Source organism: Phycodurus eques, unplaced genomic scaffold (assembly GCF_024500275.1).
Source record: "Phycodurus eques isolate BA_2022a unplaced genomic scaffold, UOR_Pequ_1.1 contig_26, whole genome shotgun sequence".
Classification (NCBI taxonomy): Eukaryota; Metazoa; Chordata; class Actinopteri; order Syngnathiformes; family Syngnathidae; genus Phycodurus; species Phycodurus eques.
The window spans coordinates 268288-291500 of NW_026904023.1; the positions used below are offsets into that span (position 1 = coordinate 268288).

General features: G+C 44.9%; 1 protein-coding gene across 2 annotated transcripts in view; it reads left to right on the forward strand.

The window, feature by feature from the left end:
- Nucleotides 1-530: 530 nt before the first annotated feature.
- Nucleotides 531-23213, forward strand: part of alg14 (ALG14 UDP-N-acetylglucosaminyltransferase subunit) — a 42723-nt gene continuing 20040 nt past the window's right edge. For both annotated transcript variants that reach the window (XM_061669831.1, XM_061669832.1), the window contains exons 1-2: nucleotides 531-732; nucleotides 20645-20796. In XM_061669831.1, the coding sequence (XP_061525815.1) occupies nucleotides 549-732; nucleotides 20645-20796 (336 nt within the window). In that variant the 5' untranslated portion in view covers nucleotides 531-548. The remainder of the gene's footprint in view (nucleotides 733-20644; nucleotides 20797-23213) is intronic.

The following is a 23213-nucleotide window of genomic DNA, read 5'->3' on the forward strand; positions in this document are numbered from 1 at the left end:
CCCGGGTGGCTATAGTACCGCCAGTCTTCATACAATGAGTTCCATGTGCTGGTAGATTCGACACGCCCATTGAGCTCTGTGCTGACGGACCGCTAAACTCGGGAGGTCAAAGTCGTCAGTACATTCCATGAGTGCGGGCGGCAAGAAAAGCAAAAGACCACTATGCCGGTAGATTGCGCTGCATACGGTTCCGCAAAACGGTATACAATTACGACAAGGGAACTGGGAGTCCCTTACATATGAAAAAAAAAAAACGTGTTTTTTTTCTCAAATTTTGTTTATTGATAACGTACGCTTTGGCTTTGACAAAACAGCAATCCACATTAAAATTGGTTGAGAAATTAGAACGTTACGACTTAATTTCAGTGTCTATGCATTGCCTTCAATAGGAACTTCGACCTTCCTGACATGGCCGCCACATAGCCACGTCGTTTAGCCGGGCGACTATGTTGAGCTGGCGTATCTACCCATGTAAATCTATGTGACATGTGACACACTCCGATAGAGTAGGTGGCGGTATAGGCATTGAAATGTGACTTGACTCGCCAATGACGGAAATAAGTGTTTTATATCGTGTTGATGTGGCTGTCATGACTGTACCATTAGGATCAGTTTTTGTTGTTATAGCATGCTTGCTATTTATTATCCGGATATATATAGTTGTCAGGAATGGGCAAAACTGTAAACCTGGAAACAAAGGACGGATTACTCTACTTGTCGTTGCGGGATCAGGTAAAATTGATACGAGGCAATGTACGATTGAGGTTCTATGACAACTGTCGCAATGTGGGGTGTTGTGGGTTCTTGAGCGTTTTATGCTTTGAATGTTCCACGTTATAATTGAGCAAACTCTAAATCCGTTACCACCCGCCAGATTTGGTCGAGGTAGTCTTATTCACCCTGCAAGAGCTGAACTACGAGCAAACTTTTAAATACAGTACTCGGTTACGAAACAATGTGAATAACGAGAGGCAGTCATTACGGAAAATGCCATTTCGTATGATTTAAAAAAAAAAAAAAAAGCTTTTTTGAGCAATAATTTGGAATCTGAACAAAGCTGACACCGAGCGTATACTACATACCTAAGCACTACTGTTGTACTGCAACATGAAAAAACTCAAAATGATCACTTAATTAACTTGAGAATGGAATTTGATTAAATACATATTGCGCCATGCATTTGTACGATTGTACTGGTTTTTAATTCTTGAACAAAAGTCGACCAACAATTTTGCCTGAATTGTGTTTACCAAGAAAAGAACACTGTACCTTCTTTAAAACAAACATCAGGCTCAGTTATGTTCTGGGGTTGTTTTGGTAAATCTGGCAGAAGGTGTCTTGAACCTATGTGGCGTGCAAAGAGATCTCAAGACTACAGGTATGTGCCAAAAATTTTGGAAAATAGGAGAAATCCATTTATTTCAATAATTTGCTTCAAAAAGTGAAACTTGTATGTTATATTAGTTAACCGCGCACAAAGTGAAATATTTCAAGCCTTTGTTTACATTTTGATGATTATGTCAGAAAGAGAAAAAAATAAACAAATCCAGTATTTTGCAAAATTAGATTTCATGTGATCAACAAAAAAGGATCTTAAACACAGAAATGTTGGCCTTCTGAAAAGTGTATTAAAGTAATATGCCCTCAGTACTTTGTTGGGTCTCCTTTTGCATGAATTACAGCATCAAGGCGGCGTGGCATGGAGGTGATCAGCCTTTGGCACAGTTCAGGTGTTATTGTAGCCCAAGTTGCTTTCATAATGCCCTTCAGATCGTCTGTATTTCAGGGTTTCTGTTCCCCAAACCATTACTGACTGTGGAAACTTCACACTGGACTTTAAGCAGCTTGACTTTTGTTCTTTTCCAGTTTTCCTCCAAACTCTGGGAACTTGATTTCCAAATGAAATGCAAAATTTACTTTCATCTCAAAAGAGGACTTGGGAACACTGGGCAGCAGACCAATACTTTTTCTCCTTAGCCAAGCACAGACGCTTCTGATGTTGTTTTTGGTTCAGGAGTGGCTTGACACATAGAATTCTATAGCTGTAGCCTATGTAATGTAGACATCTGTATGTGGTGGTGTCCACTCCTTATGAAGCTTATTTCTGAATCGCCGTTGCTTGACAATCCTCTCAAGGCTGCAGTCATCCCTGTCACTTGTGCACCTTTTCCGGCCACATTTCCCCCTTCCTCTTAACACACTGTTAATCAGAATCAGAATCATCTTTATTTGCAAGTATGTCCAAAACACACAAGGAATTTGTCTCCGGTAGTTGGAGCCGCTCTAGTACAACAGACAGTCAATTTACAGAACACTTTGCAGACATAAAGACATTGACAAAAAAACAATTGTGCAAAAAGATGCAGAGTCCTCTAGCACTTAGAGCAGTTCGAATGACTAATATTGCAATAGTCCGGTGCAATGACCATTGTGCAAAGGGCGCTGAGACTTCAAGGAGTGTATGCGGTTTAAAGTGACGAGTAGTGCGATCATCTGGGACAATGTCGGTTGTGCAAATGTTACAGATACTCCTCAATCAGTGTGCAAATGGAGCAGATGCTACTCTGGCATGAGTGGCCAGTATATGCAAATAGTGCAGCATGGCGAGACAACTACAGTGAGTGCACGAGTCATACATCATTGGCCCCACAGAAATGTGACAACGAACTCAAGTAAAAAAATTGCCAGCTTGTTGTAATGGAATTATAGGTTATGTGTTTAAGAAGTTGATCGCAAGAGGGAAGAAGCTGTTGGAATGTCTACTAGTTCTAGTTTGCATTGATCGGTAGCGCCTACCTGAGGGAAGGAGCTGGAAGAGCTGGTGACCGGGGTGCGGAGGGTCCGAGAGGATTTTGCATGCCCTTGTCTTATTTCTGGGAGCATGCAAGTCCTCAATGGTGGGTAGGGGGGGTACCGACAATCCTTTCAGCAGTTTTGATTGTCCGTTGCAGTCGGAGTTTGTCCTTTTTTGTAGCAGCACCAAACCAGACTGTGATGGAAGAACACAGGACTGATTCGATGACCGCTGTGTAGAACTGTCTCAGCAGCTCCGGTGGCAGGCCGTGCTTTCTCAGAAGCTGCAGGAAGTACATCCTCTGCTGGGCCTTTTTGAGGACGGAGTTGATGTTGGTCGCCCACTGAAGGGTCCTGAGAGATTGTAATTCCCAGGAATTGAAGGTCTCGACGGTTGACACAAGGCAGCTGGACAACGTGAGGGGCAGCTGTGGCGAAGGATGCCTCCTGAAGTCCACGATCATCTCAACAGTCTTGAGCGTGTTCAGCTCCAGGTTGTGTCGGCCGCACCACAGCTCCAGCCACTCCGCTTCCTGTCGATATATAGACTCGTCAACCGTCCTTGATGAGGCCGATGACGGTGTCATCTGTAAACTTCAGGAGCTTGACAGTTGGGTTCGCTGAGGTGCAGTCGTTCGTGTAGAGAGAGAAGAGCAGCGGAGAGAGGACACAACCTTGGGGCGCCCCAGTGCTGATGCTGCGTGTGGATGAGGTGGCCTCCCCCAGCCTGACCTGCTGTGTCCTGCCCGTCAGAAAGCTGTAAATCCACTGGCAGATGGCAGGTGAGACGCTGAGCTGGAGAAGCTTGGTTGAAAGGAGTTCAGGGATGATGGTGTTGAACGCTGATCTGAAGTCCACGAACAGGATCCTCGCGTAGGTCCCTGCACTGTCGAGGTGTTCTAGGATGAAGTGCAGTCCCATGTTGACTGCATCATCCGCAGACCTGTTCGCTTGGTAGGCAAACTGCAGGGGGTCCAGCAGGGGACCTGTGACACTCTTGAGGTGGTCCAGCACGAGACGTTCAAAGGACTTCATGACCACAGATGTCAAAGCGACAGGCCTGTAGTCATTCAGACCAGAGATTGCAGGTTTCTTGGGGACTGGAATGATGGTGGAGCGTTTGAAACAGGATGGAACTTCGCACATTTCCAAAGATCTATTGAAGATCTGAGTGAAGACTGGAGCGAGCTGGTCCGCGCAGACTTTGAGGCAGGATGGGGACACATGGTCCTGCCGAGGAGCAGGAGCGGGAGCCTGATATGCGTCCTCCTTAGCTTGGCGAAGCTGCTTAAGTTTAGCAGTGAACCACGGCTTGTTGTACACAAACCTCTTCACAGAAACTGATATAGGATGTGACAGTGTCCGTATATTCATCCAGGCTGCCAGCTGAATTTTCAAAGACACTCCAGTCTGTGCAGTCTAAACAGCTTTGAAGTTCCATCTTGGCTTCATTGGTCCACTTTTTGACTGTTTTCACTGTAGGCTTCGCACATTTAAGTTCTTGCCTGTACGTCGGTATTAAGTGAATTAAGCAGTGATCAGACGAGCCCAGGGCTGCACGAGGTATAGCACGGTATGCATTTTTTACCATCGTGTTGCAGTGGTCTAAAGTATTATTTTCCTTGGTAGGACAGTCGATGTGCTGCTTGTATTTAGGGAGTTCGTGGTTGAGTTTAGCTTTGTTAAAGTGCCCGAGAATAATGAGGGGTGAGTCCGGGTGTTTTTTTTTCCAATTTCGTTGACTTGTTCGGCGAGCGTTAGCAATGCGGCGTTCGTGTTAGCTTGAGGCGTAATATAGACTCCAGCCAGTATGAACGATGCAAACTCACGTGGCGAGTAGGACGGTTTACAGTTTAAGAATAGCGACTCCAAATGCGGGCTGCAGTGTGTGCTGAGCACCGTGACGTCCGTACACCATTTTTCGTTGATATGGAGGCATAACCCGCCACCCTTTGTTTTTCCCGATGATTCCATTTCGCGGTCCGCTCGATGAATGTTGAAGCCGGGAAGCATGACTGCGCCATCGGGTACAGCATCGCAAAGCCAGGTCTCTGTGAATCACATGGCCGCGGAACGTCCGAAGTCTTTTCTGGTCTTTAACAGAAGATGAAGCTTGTCCATTTTGTTGGCTAGGGAGCGTACATTCGCAAGGTGGATCGACGGGAACGCCAAACTGTGTCCTCTCTTGCGGAGTTTCACCTGAATGCCGGCTCGCTTCCCTCTGTGGCGCCGCTTCCGTCTCCATGCGCCGAAAACCGCGGACGCTACTCCGGTGAGTAACTCGGGGGGGAAAAAACTGAGCGGATATTCGAAAGTTGTTGACAGAAAGTCCGGAGTAGCCTCCTTGATGGTTAGCAGGTCTCCCCTTGTGTAAGTGAGTCGTGTAAGGTCTCCAAAGACGGACGAAAAACACAAAAACAAAGACAATACTAGAGAGCGCGTTACTGAGGCGACCACACTGGTAGGCGCCATCTTGGATAAGTACTTTGATACTGCGCTGTGTGAGCATCCAGCTTCTTTTGCAATTTCTTTTTGAGACATTTTCTCCTTATGGATGGTGTCAGTGATGGTTTACTGCACAACTGTCACTTCCCCATGATTCTGAAGCCTATAAGCCAGACTGAGACAATTATTATTATAATTTTTTTGTCCTGCTCGGCTGTTAGGTCAAGCAGAATAGAGATCTGTATCCCTTTTATGCAGGAACAGTTTTACAGTGTCACAGTGGAGTTTTTAAGCTTCTGCTGTGGTTACTTAGTATTATAATTTAACATTATTGCGAATCAGTGTCGAACAGAACAAAGTTTCTAGAGGGGAGCGATAAACAAAGAAAAAGCACTAATTGTAAGCAGGATGAGAAAAGTAAGTCATTACATTATCGACAACAGTGAAACATTAAATATGAGTGTTGCATGGGGCTGTAGTGCTCCACCCTGTGAGGGAAGGACAGGACAAGCTAGAACAGGACAAGGATAGGAAAAGAAGCATGCAGGACAAGGGTCATGAACCCGGCTGTCCAACTGAAGTGTGGTGGGATTGACTATGTAAATTATAAAAGTCGATAGGACAAGAGTTTAAGTGAGACAATTTAAAGGCTGAGGAAAACCTCTGCCGGTGTTTTGCGATAATTAACTGACAAGATTGGGACACGGAGTCTAAAATGTTGAACTTTGTCATGATATTCTAATTTTGTGAAATACTGGATTTGTTTATTTTTTGTCTTTCTGCCATAATCATCCACATTGAAACAAATAAAGGTTTGAAATAGTTCACTTTGTGTGTGGGGAACTAATACAACATACAAGTTTCACTTTTTTAAACAAATTATTGAAATAAATGGACGTTCCTTCGATGTTAATTTTTTTTGGCACATACTTGTATAAAGGCATTCTGGAGCAAAATGTGCTGTCCAGTGTCAGTTACAAGTCTTCGGTATTGCAACGGGATAAAACACCAGCTAATAAAACACAAGAATGTCTAAAAACAACAAAAAGTCAGACTGTTGTGAAGTGGTTCACTGATGGTGTAGTGATACACTCGCCTGACTTTGGTGCGTGCAGCGTGGGTTCACTTCCCACTCAGTGACTGTGTGAATGTGAGTGCGAATGGTTGTCCGTGTCTCTGTGTGCCCTGCGGCTGACCGGTGACCAGTTCAGGGTGTAGTCTGCCTTTCGCCCGAAGTCACCTGGGATAGGCTCCAGCGCCCTGTGAGCCTAACCAGGATAAGCGGTGTTGAAAATGGATGAATTTATGTTCTGAAGAGTTCTGATATAAATACTATTGGCCATCTGTGAAAGAAGCTGAAACATAAAGTATGGAGAAGGCACCCTTCAAACCTGAGAAGGCTGAAGAACTTTGCTCATGGTTAGTGGGCCAAAATCTCCTGTTGAGATACCAAAATAACTGTCACGCGAGATTCACAGAAATTGTTTTATTGCAGCGATTTCCTCAAAAAGACGTGCAATAAAATATTAAGTTCGGAGTAGGCTACTATAATTTGTGTCAAGGCAATTTGTTAAGGTAATTCTGTTAGAGCCTCCCTCTGCCTTCAGGTGGGGGGACGGGTCCTGACTGTTGTTTGTGCCTATATACCAAACAGCAGTTCAGAGTACCCACCTTTTTTGGAGTCCTTGGAGGGGGTGCTGGAGAGCGCTCCCGCTGGGGACTCCATCGTTCTTTTGTGGGACTTCAATGCTCACGTGGGCAATGACAGTGAGACCTGCAAGGGCGTGATTGGGAGGAACGGCCCCCCCGATCAGAACCCGTGCGGTGTTCTGTTATTGGACTTCTGTGCTCATCACGGATTGTCCGTAACGAACACCATGTTCAAGCATAAGGGTGTCCACACGTGCAGTTGGCACCAGGACACCCTAGGTCGCAGTTCAATGATCGACTTTGTGGTCGTGTCATCGGACTTGCGGCCGCATGTGCAGCCGCATGACACACTGGTGAAGAGAGGGGTGGAGTTGTCAACTCCTCACCACCTGGTGGTGAGTTGGCTCCGATGGTGGGGGAAGATGCCGGTCTGACGTGGCAGGCCCAAACGTATTGTGAGGGTCTGACGTGGCAGGCCCAAACGTATTGTGAGGGTCTGCTGGGAACGTCTGGCAGAAAGAATTTTAACTCCCACCTCCGACAGGTGGAGGCGGGGGACATCGAGTCCGAGTGGACCATGTTCCGCGTGGCTGTAAGGTGGTCTGTGCCTGTCGTGGCAGCAATCCCCGAACCTGTTGGTGGACACCAACGGTGAGGGATGCCGTCAAGTTGAAGAAGGAGTCCTGTTTTCCCTTTTTGGCCTGTGGGACTCTTGGTACCGGTTGGCCAAGCGGAATACAGCTTTGGTGGTCGCTGAAGCAAAAACTCGAGCATGGCAGGAGCTCGGTGAGGTAATGGAGAAAGACTTCCGGACGGCTTCGAGGAAATTCTGGCCCACCATCCGGCGTCTCAGGAGGGGGAAGCAGTGCACCATCAACGCTGTGTATAGTGGGGATGGGGCGCTGCTACATGGGTCAATTTGACCCCAAAATTGGGCTATTCATTTGACCCAGATTTTTTAGGATAAAGGAATGACCCAATGTTTCGGGTCAAAATAACCCAACATCTTGCATTAAATTAATAACCCAGGTATTTGGTCAAATTGACCCAAGTAGAGGCAGCACGGTGGATGACTGGTTAGCACATCTGCCTCACAGTTCAGTCAAATACGGCCTCGTCTGTGTGGCGTTTGCATGTTCTCCCTGTGCCTGCGTGGGTTTTCTCTGGGTAATCCGGTTTCCTCGCACATCCACAAAACATGCATGGTAGGTTTATTGAAGACTCTAAATTGCCCGTAGGTGTGAATGATTGTTTGTTTTAATGTGACCTGTGATTGGCTGGCGACCAGTTCAGGGTGTATAGTACTCTCGCCCAACTCGGGAACAATGAGTCCCTGCAACTTAACATCACGGAATACTGGTACAGTAATCCTCTGCTATATTACGGCTCTTGCTTTGTCGTCCCACTATATTGCAGATTTTTATTACGGTTGTTACTCTATAATTTTATACTGTTTGTACAATATTTTTGTTTTATCCATTTCGCTTGCTCTCTCTAAGTATATTATATGTTTAGGTCTGTCATAATAGCAAATTTTTTAGGATGATAAATTATCCCCTGAACTATTACGACAAACGATAGTGTCGTTGTTTTTTATGCCACTGATATAATGATAGTAGAGCATAATAATTCAAGTACATCCTTTTTTGAGAGCAATTCACTTTTAATGCTAAGAATAATATAAGCGGTATTACCAGTCATTAAAACTCATTTATTGCCAGCCCTCCCAGTTAACAAGGAAATCTGATTTTCAAAAGCTGTCATTGGTAACATAACTGAACAGGCAATATACTGCCAATCAGGTTTCCAGTTGGTTTAAAAAAAGTGCCAAGTAGCAACATTAATAACATCACAAGTAGACTTTACACCGATTTTATCGGCCTTATCGGTATTGGTTGATAATTAGCATTTTATGCTTATCGGCTTTGTCATAATTTGCCAATCCGATCATTGATGTCATTCGGCTCCGCAAAAGACATTTACTAAAATTTTTGTGCGTCTCAAACCAGTGACGCTCATCAAACGAGATCCATGCAATTTATGGGGTTATGCAAAAGAAATGTCAAATTGAACACAGGTACACTCAGAAGGATTTGACCATTGTCTACTTAAAAAAAAATAAGGCAACAAAGAGGGAGTTAACATAATTGAATAGATTTTAATTAAACTTTGTTGACAACTTAAGTCAATTAAAATGAAACTAGTAAATTGAAAATAATGCTATCATTGGTTGAAGTATTTTGGATCTACTTAGAGTGAAAGATGATCTTTTTACATACAGTGGCTGAAATAAGTACATAACACGTCAACATTTTTCTCACTAAATATATTTCCAAAGGTGCTGACATGAAGATTTCACCAGATATTGGCAACTACCCAACTAATCCATTCATATAAAGAAAGTAGAACAAATAAGCTCAGATATTAGGTTATGTGTAATAATGCGAAATGACACAAGGGAAAAGTATTGAACACGCCAACTGATATTTATTTAATACTTTGTACAAAAGCCTTTGTTTGCAATGACAGGTTCAAGATGCCTCCTTTATGGAGAAACTAGTCTCATGCATTGCTCTGGTGTGATTTTTGCCAATTCCTCCACACAAGCAGTCTTCAAATCTTGAAGGTTCCATGTGCTTCTTTTATGGACCTTGAGTTTCAGTTCTTAACATAGATTTTCAATTGGATTCAAGTTAGGTGATTGGCTGGGCCATTCTAGCAGCTTTATTTTTTTTCTTTGAAACCAATTGAGAGTTTCCTTGGCAGTATGTTTTGGCTCATTATCCTGATGAAATGTCCACCCTCGTTTCATTTTCATCATTCTTGTCGATGGCAGTAGATTTTTGTCAAGAATGTCTCGGTAGATTTAACCATTCATCCTTCCTTCAATAATGTGAAGGTTACCAGTACCATTTGCTGAAAATCAGCCCCACATGATGACCATGATGATGTTCCCCCCTCTGAACTTCACTGTTGGTATGGTGTTTTTAGGGTGATGTGCAGTGCCATTTCTCCAAACGTGGTGCGCATTATGGCATCCAAAGAGTTAAATTTTGCTCTCATCAGAGCAGACTATATTCTCCCAGTATTCAACTGGTTTGTCCAAATGATGTTCAGCAAACTTTAACCACAGGTGGTCCTTGACTCTTGGACAACTCTTCTGATTATTCTTTGCACTCCTCTGTCAGAAATCTTGCGAAGAGCACCTGATTGAGGCAAATTTATGGTGGTATGATTGGCTTTCCACTAGACTTTACATTGATCTGATTGGCTTGATCGGTATCAGCCGATACTTAGCATTTTATGCTGATCGGCTTTAATGTCATAATATTTGCCGATCTGATCAATGCTCCACAAAAGACATTTTCTCTGCGTCGCCATCGTGCACACTATATTTGAATCTAAAAGCTAGTTTATCGCTAGCCTTGCCGTGTCTTTTGACATAGAACTGGAAATATCTGACCGCCAATCAAGTTATTTAAAAAAAAAAAAAACATGTCGGCAGTGTATGACAAACAACATGTCTGAGACAGACAATACGTAATGCCTGGATCAGACTACAAGACAAATTTGGTCTTTCACGATTACACTATGTCAGACTACTGCAATAAAATCTTGTATTCCGATACCACCGCATCCCATCTTTTACAATCACAGGGGTTTTTCTTGTCAACTCAAACGCCACTGGATCCACTCGTTATCGTGGCGACTACAACAACAATGGATTGCGCCGCATGTATTGTGAGAACAAAATGGGGAAAAATGTGGTCATGGTCACCGGTGCTCGGGAGAGGACTTTCATTCAAGGATTGCTCGAGGTATGTTCATGTACTTTTAATACGATACGGCTCGCAAGCAGGAAACAAAATGTTACGTAGCCTAGCAAGCTAGTGCTTGCACTAACGGTTGTATGTAAACATGCCGGCGTTCTGTCGAATCATGTTCTAAAATTTCAGTGTGTGTCTTCTTCTTTTCCTTTCGGCTTTTCCCTTGAGGGGTCGCCACAGCGCGTCATCCTTTTCCATCTCCTGCATCCTCCTCTCGACCACCAACTGCCCTCATGTCTTCCCTCCCGACATCCATCAACCTTCTCTTTGGTTTTCCTTTAGGTCTCTTGCCTGGCAGCTCCATCCTCATCATCCTTCTACCAATATACTCACTATTACTCTTCTGGACGTGTCCAAACCATCGAAGTCTGCTCCCTCTAACTTTGTCTCCAAAACATCGAACCTTGGCTGTCCCTCTGATTAACTCATTTCTAATTTTATCCAACCTGCTCACTCCGAGAGCAAACCTCAACATCTTCATTTCCACCACCTCCAGCTCTGCTTCCTGTTATCTCTTCAGTGCCACTGTCTCTAATCCATACATCATGACTGGCCTCACCATATAAACTTTGCCCTTCATCCTATCAGAGACTCTTCTGTCACATAACACACCTAACACCTTCCTCCACCCGTTCCAACCTGCTTGGACCCGTTTCTTCACTTCCTGACCACACTCACCATTGCTCTGGACGGTTGACCCCAAGTATTTAAAGTCCTCCACCCTTGCTATCTCTTCTCCCTGTAGCCTCACTCTTCCCCCACCACCCCTCTCATTCATGCACATATATTCTGTTTTACTTCGGCTAATCTTCATTCCTCTGCTTTCCAGTGCATGCCTCCATCTTTCTAACTGTTCCTCCACCTGCTCTCTGCTTTCACTGCAGATCACAATGTCATCTGCAAACATCATGGTGCACGGGGATTCCAGTCTAACCTCATCTGTCAGGCTATCCATCGCCACTGCAAACAGGGTGGGGCTCAGGGCTGATCCCTGTTGAAGTCCCACGTCCACCTTAAATTCGTCTGTCACACCTACAGCACACCTCACCACTGTTCTGCTGCCCTTGTACATGCCCTGTATTCTTCTAACATACTTCCCTGCCATTCCAGACTTCCGCATGCAATACCACAGTTCCTCTCTGGGTACTCTGTCATAGGCTTTCTCTAGATCTACAAAGACACAATGTAGATCCTTCTGACCAACGCTGCACTTTTCCATCAACATCCTCAAGGCAAATAATGCATCTGTGTTACTCTTTCTAGGCATGAAACCATACTGTTGCTCGCAAATACTCATATCTGTCTTGAGTCTAGCCTCCACTACTCTTTCCCATAACTTCATTGTGTGGCTCATCAACTTTATTCCTCTATAGTTCCCACAGCTCTGCACATCACCCTTGTTCTTAAAAATGGGCACCAGCACACATTTCCTCCATTCCTCAAGCATCTTCTCACGTGCTAAAATTCTATTGAACAAGCTGGTCAAAAACTCCACAGCCACCTCTCCTAGATGCTTACATACCTCCACAGGAATGTCATCAAGACCAACTGCCTTTCCATTTTTCATCCTCTTTAATGCCTTTCTAACTTCTCCCTAATCATTGCCACATAATGGTCCACCACACTTGCCTCTTCTACTCCCCCTTCTCTTTCATTTTCCTCATTCATCAACTCCTCGAAGTATTCTTTCCATCTATCTAGCACACTACTGGCACCAGTCAACATATTTCCATCTCTATCCTTAATCACCCTAACCTGCTGCACATCATTCCCATCTCTAGCCCTCTGTCTGGCTAACCTGTATAGATCCTTTTCTCCTTCTTTAGTGTCCAACCTGGCATATATGCCTCTTGTTTGGCCTTTGCCACCTCTACCTTTGCCCTATGTCGTATCTCAATGTATTCCTTTCGCCTCTCCTCGGTCCTCTCAGTGTCCCAGTTCTTTCTTCTTAGCTAACCTCTTTCCTTCTATAATTTCATGTACTGTGAGGTTCCGCCACCAAGTCTCCTCCTCTCAGAAGGTACACCAAGTACTCTCCTGCCTGTCTCTCTGATCACCTCTGCGTAGCTTGATGCGCACCCGACAAAAATAGTTGCTGCGCGTCGAACGCCACAGAGATCATCTCTCGTGATTGGTCCGTTTTAGTCACATGCTGTGATGACTTAGTCAGCGTGCCCCCAGGTTCTACATACCATCTACGTCTCCGCCTTCTCGAGCGATTTTGCAGCATAATTAAACATATAATCTGGTCATCACGGTCCATTTGTTCTGTCGCGGTCGCCATTGTTGTTGATTTGTTACTGAAAGGAAATTCTTTTGGCAATATAATGTATAAATGCTGCTAGTAGTGCTGGGCAATATGGCCTAAATTTGATATCACAATATTTCTTTTGCCAAATGTCGATGTTCAATATGGCTCGATATTTATCGCATTAAAGTTAAGAAATGTATAAAACTCAACCAGACCAAATTGGTTTACATTATAAAACAATGTTTATTTTACAATTATAAACATCCATCCATTTTCTCGATAGCTTATCCTCACTAGGGTCGCGGACATGCTGGAGCCTATCCCAGCAATCATTGGGCAGGTGGCGGGGTACACCCTGAACTGCTTGCCAGCCAATTGCAGGGCACAAAAAAACAAACAACCATTTTCACTCACATTCACACCTACGGGAAATTGAGAGTTTTCAGTTAACCTACCATGCATGTTTTTGGGATGTGCGAGGAAACCGGAGTGCCCGGAGAAAACCCACGCAGGCACGGGGAGAACATGCAAACTCCACACAGGCGGGGCCGGGGATTGAACCCAGGTCGTCAGAAGTGTGAGGCAGACTCTCTAACCAGTCGTTCACCGTGCCGCCATTATAAACATTCCAAGTTAAAAAAACTTTACCTTACAGGTTTGATCAAATATAATGATCTCAAAATAAAAGAAGGCACTATAACAAACAGGGGGTATGTGCCTTATTTCAACATACTATCTCCAATTGCAAATTTTATGTGTGCTCTTCTATACTACCCAAAATTGTAAATAAATAAATAATACATATCAAATACTATAGCACAAAAATCTAAATAAATAAATTCAGAGAAAACCTTAAAATAAATTTAAGAATAAGAAGACAACACAACAATATGATATGACTTGTAAAACAGAGCTTGTATACTCTTAAAATCTCACAAATTATTGCAAAAATAAGCTTCAGTCTCCTCCAAACGTTTTTTGTTGTAGTTGTAACTGAAGACATTTGTGTTTCCGGTCAAAAGATTAATATGAGACAGAAGTTCAGAATTCCAGCTTTTATTGAACGGTATTTACATCTAGATATGTTAAACAAGTCTAGAAAGAGCACCTTTTTTTTGAAGCCACCCACTTTTCAAATGAGCACAAGTATTGGAACATGTGACTGATGGGTGTTTCTAGTTCCTCAGGTGTTGCCTTTTAGATTGATTGTTTAAACATTAGATAGTTTTTGTTTTTGGCTTTGGGTTTCACCTGTGAAAACTGAATTTGTTGTTAAGCCAACATGAAGACAAGAGAGCTGTCTATGGGAGAAAAGTAAACCATTTTAAAGCTGAAAAAAGAAAAAATCAATCAGAGCTATTGCACAAACATTGGGCATAGCCAATACAACAATTTGGAATGTCTTGAAAAAGAAAGAAACTACTGGTGTACTGAGCAACAGACATCAAACAGGCAGACTGGGGGTATCAACAGCAGTTGATGACAGAAACATTGTGAGAGCTGTGAAGAAACACCCAAAGAAAACAGTCAGGCTGAAGGGAGAAACCCCCAGAAACAAACAAGAACTGAAAGAGGCTGCAGTAAAGCCCGGAAAAGCATTTCAAATGAAGAATGCAACAGTCTGGTGAAGTCAATGGGTCTCAGGCTTGATGCAGTTATTGCAAGTACGGGTTATGCCACCAAATATTAACTGTTATTCCCTTTAAGTTAATTTAATAATGTCTGTTTCAAAACCTTTGCAACACCTGAGGAACTAGAAACACCCATCAGTCACATGTTCCAATACTTGTGCTCATTTGAAAAGTGGTCGGCTTTAAACAAAAGGTGCTCTGTCCTGAGTTGTTTAACACATCTAGATGTAAAGTACCGGCCTTACCAGATAACAAGCAACCCTTTACTGCTCAGTGACAGTTTTTCAATTTCGCCATCAAACATGGCGGGTTCCCTCTCATCTGAGTCGGAGTCAGTCTTGTTGCCGGGTGGCTGATCAGCAATGATGCTGGCTTTCGCGAAAGCTTGGACAACAGTCAAAGCAGATACCTTAGCCCAGGCATCCACAATCCATTCACATATGGTGGTGTAACTCGCCCGGCGCTGCCTCCCAGTCTTAGTAAAGGTGTGTACGCCGTCTCTCATCCATCGCTCCCATGCCACTCTCAACTTCACTTTGAACGCCCTGTTTACACCAATGTCCAGTGGTTGGAGTTCTTTTGTTAATCCTCCCGGAATGATAGCAGCTCTGAATTCATTTGCTTCACTTGGTTTTTCACAGTAGTGGTGATATGGGCGCGCATGGAGTCGCAGATCAACAGCGATGGTAATGCGTGGAAAAAAACATCCGGTCTCATAACATACACCTCTCAGCCACTCTCTCATTTTCTCCTCTTTCATCCAGCCCTTTTGATTGGCCTTAGCAATGACTCCGGCTGGAAACTTTTCTTTTGGCAGCGTCTTCCTCTTAAAAATGACCATAGATGGTAGTTTCTGTCCATTACCATGTCAACCAAGAACAACAGTGAAAGCCGACTTCTCATGCCCCGTGGTGCGTATGGATATCGTGCTGGTCCCCTTTTTCTCCACAGTATAGTTCACGGGGATGTCAAAAGTGAGAGGGACCTTGTCCATGTTGGTGATGTGGTTGGGCTGCATCTTTCTGTCCGTAATCTTGTTGCTGCAGTAGGTGTGGAAGATGGTCATCTTTTGGCAGTTGGCGCCACTACCGTGGCGCAGTTGCTGCGCCACGGTGGTCCTTGCGCGGATGGCGAGATGGCGCATTTTCATAAAACAAAAGCACCAAGACGGACCTCCTTGAAAGTGTTCGATCTTCATGTCTTGTGTTATCGTTATTGCCTTCAGTCGAATGGTGACTGTTCTTTGTTCAATAATCCATTGTTGAAGTTGGTCTTCCAAATCTAGCCACCTCACCTTGTTCCCGCGGAAACTCTGTTTTGTCTTCTTAACTTTCAGCTCAGTTCATTCTCATGCTTCCTCCACTTCCGAACCATAGATTAATTGATTTTGAATTCTCTCGTGGCTGCTCTATTCCCATTTACAACCGCGTAACTGATAGCCTGTAGTTTGAATTGTGCCTCGTAAGCATGTCTCTTCGCTGATGCCATTTTCAGGGGTCCGTAGCCAAACAAATGTTGTTTTGCAGCATACCGGTAGAACAGTATACCTGCCGGAGGCGTGGTGGAGGTAAGCGTACGTACTATACGTGCGCTTTACGTCCCTATGTCGGCGGGCAATGCTCCATCAAGCGCAGCACTTACCAAAATCGCACATTTTTACAGATTTTGGAACTCAGTGCACCGGGTTAAAAGGCGCACCATCGATTTTTGAGAAAATTAAAGGCTTTTAAGTGCGCCTGATAGTGCGGAAAATACGCTACTTTCTCATGTATTTTCTGGTTGTGCTTTTAAGTTATATTTAAAGTTGAGTTTTGATAGTTGAATAAATACTATTTTTTAAAAATAAATAATTTTGATTATTGAAATTATAATTAATAAACAATTATCGTTTTTATTAATTTCCATAATTGGACAGCCCTAGTGTAGCTTCCCTTACCCCCTTCACACTGCGCAGGCGTGCAAGAGCTGAGAAGCAAATTTATTGGCCTCAAGGATTATCAGTATCGGAATAGGTAGCATAAAATATTGATCGGAGCACTCCCAATTATACATGCAAAACCTCAAGACACAACCTAAAGCATTGTTGGAATGTCAATGCGAAGTTAAAATTTAAATAATTTTGTACTTGATTTATTTTTTTAAGCCTTATTATTAATTTGTGCAGTTGCAATGCTTTGATTTTAGTGAGGTTAGTACAGCGTCATCACCATGTACGGGGCCAATATAAATTCTGACTGGGCCACCACAACTTGGCCAGGCCACCACTCACAACGGCTTAACGTTTGGACCCTGAATCACAGGTTTCTGCTTCAAATGTGCTTAAGCACGATTTAAGTACAAATCTGTGCGTATGCACAGTTAGCGAATGAGGCCCTATGAAACTGTTGATATGTGCATTATCAGGGTAAATGCCCTTGGCCCTCTTTTCCTCCATCGTGCATGAAAGACCTGAGAGCGCCGTGGTTAGCCAAACCACCATTTCCCCAAGCTCTCTCTCGCATGACCGTTCCCGCTTGCATTCTTGGTCCCATTCACAACACACCCATATTTGCCCTTATAGATTCTGGTGTAGACAACAACTTCATTCACGAAGGATTGGCAGATCAGCTTCAAATCCCTCTCCAACCACTCCCATCACCGAAGAAAGTCACAGCCCTGGATGGGGGAGTCATCTCCCCTATCACACATCAAACAGTTCCATTTACTCTGCTTATCTCTGGTAATCACCGTGAGGACATTCCTCTTTTTGTCATCCCTTCCCCTGTGACCCCATTAATCCTCGGGATTCCCTGGCTCAAGAAGCATAAGCCTGCATGGCATAGCCTGCATGGCATTGATAGGTGGCATAAGCCACCTATCAATCACTGGATGGAGCCCTCACTGCCGTTCGCACAGCCTGCTTTCTGCCATGCCGCCTTCCAGTAAACCTACACTACCTGCCACAGAAGTCGACCTCTCCTGGGTGCCTGAGGAATATCATGATTTCTCTCCTGTTTTCAGTGAAGAGATTCCCCCCCCCCACTGCGCAATTAATCTTCTGCCGGGAGCCCCTCTTCCCTCCAGTTCTCTTTTCAACCTTTCCCGCCCTGAGAAAAAGGCAATGGAGGACTATATCCGTGACTCTCTAGCTTCTGGACTCATTCGACCTTCCTCTTCTCCCATTGGGGCCTGGTTCTTCTTCGTCAAGAAGAGGTATACCACACTCCGGCTTTGCATCGATTACCGAGGACTCAATGACATTACAAATCGCCACTTACCCTCGTTGACCCCTCGTTTGAACGCGTCTGTGACGCCCAGATATTCACCAAATTGGACCTACCCAATGCATACCATCTCATCCGCATCAGAGAAGGGGACGAATGGAAAATCGCTTTCAATACGCCCGTTGGACACTTTGAGTACTTGGTCATGCCGTTTGGATTAACCAACGCCCCCGCTGTCTTTCCAAACTTTTATCAATGACGTCCGCCGTGATATGTTGAACCGGTTTGTTTTTGTTTCCTTGGACGACATCCTCATTTTCTCCCGCTACCCTAAAGAACACCGCAGTCATGTCCGCCAAGTCCTCCAGCGCCTTCTTAAAAACCGCCTGTATTTCAAACCAGAAAAATGTAAATTCCACCTCTCCTCTGTACATTTCCTAGGTTATATCATTGCCAAAGGACAATGAAACCAGACCCTGCCAAGATTCAAGCAGTCGTTAACTGGCCCACTCTCACCAACCACAAAGAACAAACAACCTTTCCTTGGATTCGCCAACTTCTACCGCCACTTCATCCACAATTACAGTAAAGTCGCTATTCCTCTCACTAGCCTTACCTCCACCAGCTCTCTGTCTCAGTGGACCCCGGCAGCATGCCAAGCCTTCGACCAACTTAAGACCCTTTTAACCAGTGCTCCCATCCTCTGACACCCCAACTCCCTCCAGTTTGTAGTGGAAGTTGACGCCGCGGACACAAGGGCAGGGGCTGTCCTCTTGCAGCGGGACCCCTCGTCCCAAAAATTTCATCCCTGTGCTTTCTTTTCCCGTCGTCTATCGCCTGCTGAACGGAACTACAACGTTAGCAACCGAGAGCTGCTGGCCATCATCTGGGCATTAGAGGACTGTAGGCACTGGCTGGAGGGGACTGATTTACCGTTTATCATCTGGACTGATCACAAGAACCTTGCCTACCTCTGTTCCGCCAAACGCCTTAACCCCCGATTTAATTTCAGCCTCTCCTTCCGTCCTGGATCCCGCAACAGCAAAACAGCAAATGTACTCGCCGCCCTGTCTCGCATGTACTCACCCCCCTCCAGCCCTCCAGAGCCAGAACCCATCCTCCCTTTCTCGTGCTTCGCTGGAGCAGCCACTTAGAAAATCGAACAGGTGGTTAAAGATGCTCAAAAGACTCACCCGGATCTCAAGACCGGACCTCCGAACCGACTGTTCGTACCCGTTTCCACACGCTCTAACGTCCTTCAGTGGGCCCACAACTCCAAGCTCACCTGTCATCCCGGCATCACCCGCACCATCCATTTCATCCAGCAACACTTCTGGTGGCCAAGCCTGGACAAAGACACCCGGGAGTTCATCCAAGCCGCCTCCGTCTTTGCCCGAAGGAAGACTTCACACCTGCCCTCAGCTGGTCTGCTGCGTTCCTTGCCTATCCCGAGCCGCCCTTGGTCCCACATTGCCTTGGACTTCGTTACCGGCCTACCCCCTCCAAAGTTAACTCTATCATTTTGACTATTATCGATCATTTTCCCAAATACGTCCATTAAATACTCCTCCCCAAGCTACCCTCTCGCGCTTTATTGGTCCATTCCCGATCACAAAAATCATCAATCCCATGTCTGTTCAACAGAAACTTCCGCAATCTCTGAAAATTCATCCAACGTTCCATGTGTCACTACTCAAGCCTGTCTCCACCTGCGCCATTAGCCCTCCGGCTACCCCCCCCCCACCCATTCCCCGCATTTCTAACAACCATCCGGCCTTCACGGTTTCGTGCAACCTCAATGTGAGGTCCAGGGGGAGGGGTTATCAGTTTCTTGTAGACTGGGAGGAGTATGGTTCGGAGGAATGCTCCAGGATTTCCCACAAACTGATCCTTGACGACTCCCTCATATGCGGCTCTCCCGGGGAAATCGGGCAGGACGCCAGGAGGCGTCCGTTGAGAGGGGGATACTGTCATGAGCTGTGCACCGCAGTTCTTTTGTTGGAGCGTGGGTGGCGCTTTGTACCCCTCTTGCACTCTTTCTCTCCCCAGTAATCAGCACCACCTCGGCCGCACACATCATCAATCAGCCTTCATCATCACCTGCTTAAAAGCCTGCCACATACCGGAAGACCTCGCCAGAGTATTAACGTTCTCCCGTGGTACACCAGCTCTCTAACCACGATGTAAGCTACGCCAGTCCTCGCTATCCTTCTGACCTCCGTGTTTTTGCTTGTTCTCAGTGCTCCTTCTGTGTTGACCTCTTCAACCACGCCATTCCCGCTCTCGACAACCCGCCAGTACGCCTCAAGGATCCATTTCCAATATCCTCTTCAATAAAACAATTCACCACAAACTTGTCAGCCTCCACTTGCTTCTGGGTCCAGTTAAAATCGCATCGTGACAGAAAAGACACTAACTGTAATGAAACTGTCGCTAAGTTGGTAAGACATAGCTCTTGCTTAGAGTGAGCATGTCAAAATAAAAGCACTGTATATTTCGTTTTATTTACACTTCATGAACACTGCAAGGACCAGTCAGACTACACAGGCAGAATGTATGCCATACTTTGCCTACGTCTGATTTAGACCAGATCTACCCAAGTATCAGCTTATTAAAATAAGACAATTTAATGCTTTATATAAATCCATTAAATTAACATGAAACACAGTTGAGGTTAGCTTGGCGTGGCCCCTTTGCAAAATTAATTGCACACCCCTGATCTCAACGAGTGCTTGAAATGAGCTTCATGAATCTAAGTTGCTGTTATCATTAATTGTTGTTGATGTTTTTTGTTATTATTGTGAAAGACCTAAATGCATGACAACCAGGTCTATATGTTTTCAGGTGGTCACACTACAGAAATCCTGCGATTGATGAAGAGCCTTTCCAGTGCTTACTCACCTCGAGTCTACGTTATTGCGGATACAGACAGGATGAGTGAAGAGAGAATCCGTGCTTTTGAAAAATCCAAACAACTCTTGGACTGTGATCCACAGGTACAAAGCCTATTTTACTTATTTAGGTTGAGGCATAGATGAAATACATTGCAGTGAAAAATTAGCTTCCAATCCAAACGTATTTATAGAGCACATTTAAGTACAATAGTGTTGACCAAAATGGGATAGTAAAACCAACTAGAGCTAAGGCTCCGTCTCCCCGGTATTTCAAACGTGACCTGGGAACAGCCAGGAGAGATTTTGATCAAGACCTCAGTGAACAGAATGAATCATGTTTGTAAAAGATCACTGAGGTGGGACAGCAATATCATTAAGAGGTTTATTGGTTAAACCATCCATCCATTCTCTGAGCCGCTTATCCTCACAAGGGTCGTGGGAGTGCTGCAGCCTATCCCAGCTATCATCGGGCAGGAGGCGGGGTACACCCTGAACTGGTTGCCCGCCAATCGCAGGGCACACATAAACAACCAACAATTCGCTCTCACATTCACACCTACGGGCAATTTAGAGTTTTCAATTAACCAACCATGCATGTTTTTGTGATGTGGGAGGAAACTGGAGTGCCCGGAGAAAACCAACAGAGCCAGGGGGAGAACATGCAAACTCCACACAGGCGGAGCCGGAAATTGAACCCTGGTCCTCAGAACTGTGAGGCAGACGCTCTAACCAGTCGTCCACTGTTCCGCCAGTTTATTGGTTAATGTATTGTAAAACAAATAAGTCTGGGGGGGAGGGGTTACCTGGGCACCTGGACCACTTTATTGGAGCACTTGCATTGGGCTGGGGGACCGTCCTGGGGAGTGGGTGGCATCCCCCTGGCTGGGTCCCCCACAGGATGGGCTCACTGGCTTGGTCCCCCCCTTGCGGGTGGAGGGGCCAGGCCCACCCTTCCTCAATGTGTTCCACAGCAACTCCGTACACCAGTTGCCTAACATGCATGTGATATGGTGTTCATTCACTAATAAGTTCCATAGACACGCTATAGGCTTGAATTGATTTTGCTGGGACAACTGACAATAACACAGGTTGTATTAAGATCACTCAACTCACAGGTCTTTACAGGTGTTTAGACACTATAAAAGCATCCCAATGCACTGCTCATCGGTAGCACTGCCTTGCTCATTTCCTACATCCTGTCCTGCCCTTTTCTGTCCTCTCTCATCTTGTCCTACTGATTAGTTGTTGCATGTCCCCACCGGGTGATCCAGATCCAACATTCTGCATGGCCATGCAGCTAAACAGGACAGGTTAAAAAATTGAGAGCGAGAAAAAAGAGGCATCAATTGAAGAAAAATTAATCATGCTAAGAGTGCCACCTACTGGCACAAAGACAATGACGTTTCATACTTTGTTGTTCTCCTGTGAGCAGGTTAATCCAATCTATCTAATATTTGCTCAGAAGACTAAGACCATGATGTCATAATACACATTTTGTGAGTTTCCAACAAATGTTGTCATGGTGACGTTCTTTTCGCCAAAAAAACAGTCCTGTTTGGAGGGTCGAAGCATGCATGCAAACTCGTGAAACTTTGATTGAAATATTTCAACAGTTCAGTTTTTTCATGCAATTTTTATAAAATGGCTCAGTAGCCTTCCCGTACAAATTTGCAAAAAAGCAGCCCCGGCTTTACGTTTCACGTCGGTATACCAAAATTGGGAGGCATATATAACAGCCCAAGACGTACTAAAAAGTATCTTGGAGGCGTTATTAGGATTTCCACATAGTTTCCAGCCAGGACACGCCCCGCTGCAACATGATTGGCTCCTGCATCGCTGGGAAGGCAGTCTACGCAGCTGTAACAAGATGACCATCCCAAACATTTATCACTTTGATACGAAATAAAAACAAAGAAGTTTGCTTTGGTTAGGTGTATTGCAAAGGTTGGGGTTTAAGGCAGTTAAGGATTGGTTAAGGTTTGGAATAGGGTGGGTTACGGTTAGTGGGGCACATATTAATGCTGCTACACTTAAGCCACATACAACCCCAAATCCAATGAAGTTGGGACGTTGTGTTACATATAAATAAAAAGACAATACAATGATTTGCAAATCATGTTCAACCTATGTTTAATTAATTAAATAACAGCGAAGCCAGCGGCATTTGTGGGTGTTGAGACAAGACAAGATGGCGTCTACCAGTGTGGTCGCCTCGGGAACGCGCTCTCTTGTATTATTTTTGTTTTTGTGTTTTTCGTCCGTCTTTGGAGACCTTACACGACTCACTTACACAAGGGGAGACCTGCTAACCATCAAGGAGGCTACTCCGGACTTTCTGTCACCAACTTTCGCAAATCCGCTCAGTTTTTTTCCCAAGTTACTCACCGGAGCGGCGTCCGCGGTTTTCGGCGCATGGAGACGGAAGCGGCGCCACAGAGGGAAGCGAGCCAGCATTCAGGTAAAACTCCGCAAGAGAGGACACAGATTGGCGTTCCCGTCGATCCACCTCGCGAATGTAC